We start from the raw sequence: 8,980 nt of genomic DNA, 5'->3' as shown, positions 1-8,980 counted from the left end.
ATTCTTGTTGACAAAATCTGCCTTCAAAATATCTGCCTTCAAAATATCTGCCTTCTGAAGCTGGTCGTTAATACATAAATCACCACCATTTTACTGACGTTTGACTGGAATTTGTTTTGAAAGGAAAGACAGCTTGGTAGTGGCAGTTTTGGGTCCATTTACTTGGGATATAATGAGAAAAAGGAAATGGCTGTGATGAAAAAAGTCAAGATACAATTGATTGATTCGAAATCACATTGTAGGAAAGAAGCTGCAGTGTTAATTCTGTTAAAGTGTATATGCAATGAAAATTTCACTTTTTGGATTTTTACATTTTCTGAAAATTGGTTCTTTCTCGGTCATAAAGCCAAATGTAGGTTTGAACATTTGAACTGTAGACATTTTCGTAGTGTATCTACAAAACATTGGCTTAGCCATAGTTATTATAGTGGGAGGGTTTGGAAAGCCGGTAAACATCAAAGCGACATGTGACCTTTGCCTAAATATGTTGTGAAGTACTCCACGTGATAGATAGATAGAAAGCTTTATTTTAACACGCTCACCCCGTCAACCGAAGCTGATTTCCACGAGGGGTGTGTGAAAAGTGTACAGAAAAGAATATTTTTTAAAACTATTTACAAAATTACATAGGATATATAACTAACATAACTATATATAACTAATATAACTAGAGTATCTGCAAGGTAGGGATTGCTGCGGGCATTATAAGCCAATAAAACTACATAGCAAGAGTACGATTTCTTTATATTTACTACTGCTTTTGGTCATATGCCATGTAGTTTCATTTGCTTATTTGCTTAATGCACACAGCAATGCTGAGCTTGCACGTACCCTAGTAAGTAAATGTAAATTTCGAGACAGACAGCACAGACTTGGTTCATTGTAAAATTGTATATTATTTTAAATTAGATTTATGGAACTCTAGGACACACACAGGGACCTTAAGATCCGTGGAAATGATGACAGTATTAGTTCACATCCGCAAGGTCACTATTAAACTAATATTAACGTAACTAATTATTAACCTAACAAAACAGTAAGAACAAATCAAATGTATTGAAGCTCGAGTGCATCACTGCGTGTGAGCGATAAATTGTCGAAGCACTTAATTGTAAATAGTCATAAGGTTTTTTATTTCTTTTTGTGCACAGACACATTCTTTTTCTTGTTGAAGCACACAGTAGCTTCAACCGTTAGCAAAAATTCCATAATGGACTCGTCGTCTAATGTTTCCAAGTCTTCTGTGGTTTCCTCACCGATTTGACTTTTGTAAATATTATACAACTGTTTCAGTTTGTCTTCAAACAGAATTAAGGACAAAGAATTTCCTGCCTTTAGGAGCATGATGTTTGTGATTAAACGCTGCTGACACTTGTTAAATAATTGTGCCAAACCACACTCTGGACATTTTACCAGTGGTTTTGCACCATTGCGAATCAGCTTCGTTTGGCACTTCTTGCAGGAGGCAAAGCGTTGAACAGATTGAACACCTTCCGCAGGGCACTCGACCTTTTCTGTATTAGGCATCCCTTCGGCAACCCCGTCCTCTCTTGTAATAGAGATATTGGATTTACTGATGCTTGACACTTTATTGAGTGTGAGATACTTGACCATTTCGTACTCTCGAACAACAATTCTGGATATACTGTAAACAAACGCGGATGTTACCCGATTGATGTCGTTCTCCCACAATACAAGGCGAATTGTGCCCGAGTTGTCAGTGAACAAGGCTTCTTGTTTACGAAGTGTCTTGCCTTTAGACAAGACCATTTCCTCACCATCTGTAAACGTGATGCGGCCACAAACATTGACAACGGCGTTGGTGTCTCCTTCGAAAACCTCTGCGACAGTGGTTATTCCAGGCTTACATTTACCTTTATTCTCGATTTTCTTAATATCGAAGGATACTTCTGAATCTAATGGATCTGCCAATTTGGTCCGCTTATTTATATGCACCTCGTCCTGATGTGTTCTGTCATTCCTCTTCAGTTGAAACTTCGAAATTTTCACCGGTGACGACGACTCATTTTTCGCGGAAAACTGCTGGTGCTTGTCTGGAGAGAAACATACTGATCTATATGTTGTACTTTCTGTTTGCAAAGTCATGTGGAAGTACATGTTATCTCTCTGGCTTCTTTTAATTGGTGATAAATTATGAAGATAAGCAATTAAGAGTTTATCTGAAATGAAAAGATTAATAAATGGTTTAAAATGTATTTAAATTTGAAACTGAAGGAGACCTGAGTGACTTTTGTTCATTTTTGCTGTACCGGTAATTATAGGAACTGAATCATCAATCCATTACTTTCAAAATGTAATGAACAATGTTATTGTACAAGAGCGAATAATGGTATTTAAAGGTACATGACACAGTGAGGCAATTAAGAAAACCATTTCAAAAAATGTCTTTGATATCTTGCTTGGTAATGAAATTATTTATATCTATTTTATGACGAGAAGCGAGATGTAGTTTTGTTTGCAAATATTGTGGTTTGGGAAACATTCATAATTACTAAGTATCTAGTAATCTCTTACCTTCTGAAACTTTGGCATTAGAAATTTGACTGTCTAAGTCTAAGAGGAAAATTTTTTGTAATTGTTAAGAAAGTTGTAAAAAACTTTAAAGTATTGTAAATTATATATTGACATTCTTCAAGAAACGTAATGTAAAAATAACATTAAATTTCACCTTTGGTTGTAGTGGCTTTCATTTCGAATGAGCCTTCAAGCTCGTTGTCAGCTTGAAGGTCAAGTAAAAATGAATTGTTAATAACTCAAAATATTATATATTTTACGTGGTGTTTCCACAAAAAGTATTATACATTTAATGTTACTTTGAAAGTTATCAATATTTTAGTTAGCAAAAAAGTAGGTAGTGTTCTAAACTGTGTGAGACAAGAAATGAGAGAGGGGAGATGGATAGGAGTCCTGTTTTTTTATTTGAATCTTACAGATTTTTATGTTTGAAAGTGAGTGCAAGTCATTAACATTGCTTGCCCACACTTACTAACTACGGTATTTTTAAATTCTTACCATTAACTTTGGTGGCCTTTATCTGTTCGGTGGCTCTCATTTCAATGTCATCAAGCTTCGCATCTGATAGTGATGGTTCAAAATCGGCTTGGTAGTGAAGTGAAAATCAGTGTTAAAAACATGTTAAATGTATTGATCAAACACATTTACAGTGTATCTTGTTGTTAAAACATTGTAGTAAAAAGCCAGTCGTACATACCACTTATTAAATCCATGGTTTTCCAAATAAAAACAAATTGAATCTTCTCTAATTCTATATAAGAAATCTAATATAAATCGTTTGCTAATATATGTAATAAAATCATTCAAAAAAGAAAACAAAACAGAATTATATGTTAGCGAAGTTGGCAATTCCTTGGAGTCTTTTTTCCTCTTGCAATCTGTATTGCAATGATTGAATTTTTTTTTAGAGGCAATCTGTATTGCAATGATTGAATTTTTTTTATAGAGGCAAGTCTATCAAACGTCATTAGTTCTATTATTAGTGATGATAAATTTCGAACACGACTTATTCCAACATAAGTAATTCCTAGAGTGGTCTCTTTTTTTCCCACATCAATCCATGCTTTGTCCAAAGTCATACCCTGACTTTTGTGAATTGTCAATGACCAGGCAAGTGTTAAAGGTAATTGCTGTCTTTCAAGTATGCTATTTTCAACTCTTACAGTAGCAATCACTGGTGGAATAGGAACACAAGAAGGCATATTTGAAAATGAAGGGCCATGATAGTTGTCAAATTTTACCATAACAGCAATAGGCAAGTCAGGTGGAGCATGGTTGCCTGCATAAATTATATTAACAATGGTTCCTGTTGAGCTATTACATAGACCCACAGATGCCCATAAATTCATTGTTAACATTACTCTTGCTCCTTTGGAAGTCAAAATAAATGGGTGCAAACCAAGCATATCTTGGGAACCAACATGTTTAGCATCATTACTGGAATGTTGAGCTTGGATTTCAGCAATTGGTGTTCTTAACTTAACTAAGTGATCATAATTGTATTTTGCTACTTCTTCATTGCTAAAATACAACCTTGTTGCACTTGAAAAATCATGAGTGTTAGACACAACACTTGGTTGACGAGTGAGAAGTAATTTCCAGTCATTTAAACTTATGTCTCCTGTTCGAAGTCTTGATAAAAAGCCTTTAAATCTACTTTGTTCACTTTCATTACCACTTACTCTCTCATTAACATCAAGTACCACAACATTATCAAACATTTTATATGCTAGATAGCCTTGTTCAGCTATTGGATTAGATGGTTTATCATGGTACAATGGTTTGTCTCCAACTGGTGGTAATTGCCCAGGGTCACCAATCAGAATTATAGACTTGCCACCAAGTAAGCTATCTTTCAAACCAGTAGCTTGTCTACAACGTCTGTCAATCCACCCTAAGCTTGTTTGACCAAGCATAAAGTATTCATCGATTATAATGTACTCAACAGACAATAAGTTTTCTTGTAGTGTGTGCAAGCTTTGTCCAGATAAATCTTTCTTAGACATTTTGCCTATAGGAAGTTTTAAACATGAGTGGATGGTTATGCCATTTGTATTAAAAGCAGCTTTTCCAGTTGTTGCTGTTACAACACAACTATCCTTTAAATTATTTCGAATTGCATTTATTAGATAACTTTTTCCAGTTCCACCTTCACCAATTATAATTAATAAGTTGTTCTTTGGCCATTGTTTTGCTGTGGTGGTTAACAATGATGTCATAAGCTAATTGTTGCTTATTATTTAATGTTGTTGTGTCTACTTGATAGTCTCTTGCTGCAACAATATAATCAGCCTTTTGGTTGGTAACCCATTTAGTCATAGAAGCAATTTGCTCAATGGTGTACTTTGTTGAGTCTAATTACCAATTGTATGATTTTTCAGAGTGCTGATGTGTACCTTGAAGTTCATGATAATTAGACAAAATCATCCATTCCTCTTGGGGAAGATTTTCATGTTCATTACTACAGTTATCATTACCATTATAATCTTGGACAACATTATCTAAAACATTTTGCATGTGTGTTTCCCAATTTGGTACATAATTATTTGCAATAGGAGAGTTTAAAAATTCAAGCCAACAATTGACATAGGCAGTGTCTGAGGGTGTTTCACAATTCCATGCTTGATTTTGAGAGTTTTCCCAAGGTTTGTATTATAAAAGCTGATATTTGCAATATATAAAGGATAATTCACTCCTTTTGAGTTTGGAGAGTAACAAGGAAAAAAAAGGGGGGAACGATTTTTGATGACTGTTTGACAAGTTTACCATTGGCAACTTTGTAGTTTGTAATAAACTGAGCTAAATTAAGTTCCATTACATGTGGAATATCAGTCTTAAAAGTTGCACGGTTGGAATATTTATCCAAAATGGAGTCATTGGTACAGCTACTATTTGCATTTTGTAACTTTTTTTTAAACTTCGAGTTCCATCTAAGTTGACCGGCAAAACTTGAAATGAAGAACTGTGCAATTTCAGTGAAAGTAATAGATGCATGGTTTCCTGTGCACTAAAATCTCGTTCCCCAAGTGCTTTTATCATAATTTTTTTCATTACCTTGGGTTGATCTGTATTTGTTTTTAAATTACCTACTACAGTGCGAAAGGCATTTTTCAATGTGTTAGATCTGGGTTCACCTTTGGCAGCATGCTTGCATAAATATTCAACACATGCATGGAAATCTAATATAACTTGCATATCACAGTTTGCTCTCCAGCCTAAAAGTTTAATTTTCTGATGACTATTTAATCTAGGATCATTTCTTGCAGTCACTATAGTAGCCTTGTATTTTACACTGCCGTCTTTGGTATTCACTGGTTCAAACTTTAATTTCGTACTACCTGTGCAATCAAATGGGAAGTTGAATCTGCAAACAAGCTCTGTTTTGTTGGGTTCATGTTTTAGGCAATATCTTGTGCTGCAAGTTGTGTGTCGCTTAACTGTATTTACTAAATCTATATAGTCACTCTCCTTATCAGAATCACATACATCTATGTGCTGTCTTGAACATGGGTGAACAGGTGGTTTTGTTGACATCTCAGACTGAGGTGGAAATGGATTCCATGTAGTAATAAGTCTATCAACATAATTACAAACAATTTGGGCAGCATTTTTCTCTTCCCCAATTTTAATTGAAATAGATTCATTATCAACAGTCGTGCTATGTTTTTCTGCTAGAAACCCTTTCAATGCAATGTCTGTCAGCTTAAAAAGACCTGGATCAAATTTCAATTTTGCAGCACCATGGGAATGAATACTAACTCTAGCTTGAAACTCATATCGATACCAGTGCCACTCAGCATCCAGTGTATCATACAGCCAATATTTTAAAAACAATTCTAAACGTTTAGTAAAAAGCCAGTCAACTAAATGAGGATTGTCAATGACATTCTTCCGTTTGTCCTCTCTACTTATATTGTCAACATTTGAAGAAAAAAGGGAGTGCAACTCAGGCCAGTAAAGATCTGCAGATGATAATGGGAAAAATATTGTTGGGGCACCTTTTTCTACAATGATTGCCTTTAAATCCTCCTTGTTATAATATTTGTACTCCAGACATTTACGTAAACTATAGATCAGTGGGCCCTGATAATAAGTTGGGGCGCCCCAATATATATAACGGATTGTTTTTACTGTATAGTGTATTTTTTATGTTGTAAAAGCATGCTATAGATAGTCCTTGATCTAGTCAAGAGTTCCTTCTTTAAATTAAATTATATGTCAGATTGATCGAATCATAACATGGTGTCAGGATGAATGAGGAAAGAAATAGGCTTGGACCATTGGTACTGGATGTGAACGCTGCCGAAAATTGGCGAAAGTTTATTTGTGAATTTGAAATCTATTTGGTGGCCAACAAGAAAGACAGAAAATCAGACAAGTTGAAGGTGAATTTGTTACTGAATTTTGCTGGTTCACAAGCCATTGAGGAATACAGTCACTTTGTGTATGACGAGGATGACACAAGTTTAACCCATTAAGTGGCATTGCGCCCCCATGCGCCCTGGAATTGGTAAGTGGCATTGCGCCCCCATGCGCCCTGGAATTGGTAAGTGGCATTGCGCCCTCATGCGCCCTGAGCGACGCAGTATTTCTATTGGTCGAATACGAAAAACATGCGTTGTTTGTTGCCTAGCAACTGGTACCTATAAAATCCCCCGAATCCGCTCTTTCAAATGAGACCTCGTGCAAGCTTGTACAAGTAATATTGTCCAAGTTACGAGTGTTTTAAATCGTGCTCTTGCGAAAAAAATTGAAATATGGCTGAAGCGCTTCGTATGTTTGATAGTAGCGAAGAAGAAGAAGATTTCGAGGGCTTTTTGATCGACGAAACGGTTGAAGAAACACGGCCAATCGCAGCGGGAACATCGGCGATTACGTGGCGAGAAATAGCGGGCGATTCGGACGACGAAGAAGAAGATTTTTTCGGTTTTTCGGACATCGAAGTAGAAGAGATTGAAAGCGAGAGTGAGAGCGATAGTGATAGTGAGATAAGTAGCGACGATTTTATTGATATTTTTGAATGGAAAGATAATTTAAGTAGTGTAAATGTTGAAGACTTCACTGCCGACTTTGGTCCTTGTCATGGGTTGGGTCAAGATGCTTCCCCTAAGGACTTTTTCGACTTGTTTTTCGGCGATGAATTTCTTGATCATGTTGTGCATGCTACTATTTCGTATGCTCGTTCAAAAGGTGATCAAATTTTTTCGACCGACCGCGATGAGATGTCTGCATTTTTTGGATTGAACATTTTAATAGGCATCAACCGCCTACCCAGAATCAGTCTCTACTGGGATTCAGATATATTTTTGGGAAATCCTGGCTTCAAAACTACAATCCCTTTGAGACGGTTTTGGATTTTGAAAAAATATTTTCACATTTCGGACCCGCGGCAAGAAAACGCAACCGATAAACTTACAAAAATTCGGCCCCTGATTTCAAAGCTCGAAAACGCTTTTCAAAATGCTTATGTACCAGGAAAAAATATTTCAATTGACGAAGGTTTGGTGAAATTCAATGGTCGTTTATCTTTCAAGCAATATATGCCTAAAAAGCCAAACAAATTCGGTATTAAAGTTTGGATGTTAGCCGATTCGGATACATACTACGTGCCGCGTTTTCAAGTTTACTTAGGTAAACAACAAAATGACAACCAAAATGATGCGGAAAAGGCGCAAAGTCTCGGTTTCAAAGTCGTTGATTTTCTGGGAAAACCCTACTATAATGATTACCGACATTTCTATTTCGATAACTATTTTTCTTCGATCTCCCTGCTTCAGCATTTGTTGGAAAACAAAACTTACGCATGCTCGACTTTGCGCCAGAACAGGAAGAACTTTCCTGTGGATTTCAAAAACATAAAACTCAAGCGAGGGGAAATTAGAACTAGGCAAAATGGGAATTTGGTTTGTTTGGTTTGGCAAGATAAGCGCTTAGTTACGATTCTTTCGACCAATGTCGATCCCGAGCCCCAAGTTTTCGGCCCTTTGAATGAGCGCACTGGAAAAACAAAAGCCGTGCCGGAAGAAGAACGAAAAAAACCTGCCGTCATATCTGTTTACAATAAGTATATGAACGGCGTGGACGTAAACGACCAATATAGGAGCTACTACCCTGTTGGATCTCCATCAAAAAAATGGTGGAAGTATCTGACTTGATATTCTCCAAAATTTGCAGACTGATCGACGCAATCGGTTGAAACACTTAGAGTTCCGGCTTGCCCTGGCAAGGCAACTTATTTCGACCTATAACGGCTACAAGAGAATTTCTAGCGGTCCGACTAGCCGTAAAAAAGAAACTCCCGTGGGTCAAAATGTCAAAGGCCATAGTTTAGTGAAGTCTTCAGAGCGAAAACGAGCGTGTGTGATGTGTGCGAAAGTTGGAAGAAAGCGTGCTTCGGGTAGAACTTTTGAGAGCGTTTATAAATGTGCTCAATGTAATGTAAACC

General features: G+C 36.4%; 1 protein-coding gene across 1 annotated transcript; it reads left to right on the top strand.

Annotated features, from left to right (window-relative positions):
• The first annotated feature begins 7,292 nt into the window (after positions 1–7,292).
• LOC114535480 (piggyBac transposable element-derived protein 4-like) lies at positions 7,293–8,416 on the top strand. Its single transcript, XM_028556784.1, has 2 exons — positions 7,293–8,166; positions 8,313–8,416. The coding sequence occupies exons 1-2, from the start codon at positions 7,293–7,295 to the stop codon at positions 8,414–8,416; spliced, it is 978 nt and encodes a 325-aa protein (XP_028412585.1).
• The last annotated feature ends 564 nt before the right edge of the window (positions 8,417–8,980 follow it).

This window comes from Dendronephthya gigantea, unplaced genomic scaffold, assembly GCF_004324835.1.
Source record: "Dendronephthya gigantea isolate DGI-Jeju-01 unplaced genomic scaffold, DenGig_1.0 000119F, whole genome shotgun sequence".
In the NCBI taxonomy this organism is placed as follows: domain Eukaryota; kingdom Metazoa; phylum Cnidaria; class Anthozoa; order Malacalcyonacea; family Nephtheidae; genus Dendronephthya; species Dendronephthya gigantea.
Note: the sequence above shows the minus strand (reverse complement) of the source record. Positions and strands in the feature narration are given on the sequence as shown.

Bases quoted from the DNA above. Each gene is read 5' to 3' on its own strand.
- LOC114535480 (XM_028556784.1), top strand. From the start codon at position 7,293: ATGGCTGAAGCGCTTCGTATGTTTGATAGTAGCGAAGAAGAAGAAGAT. The intron at 8,167-8,312 runs GTAAACAACAAA...TCCCTGCTTCAG, and splicing joins GCGTTTTCAAGTTTACTTAG to CATTTGTTGGAAAACAAAAC.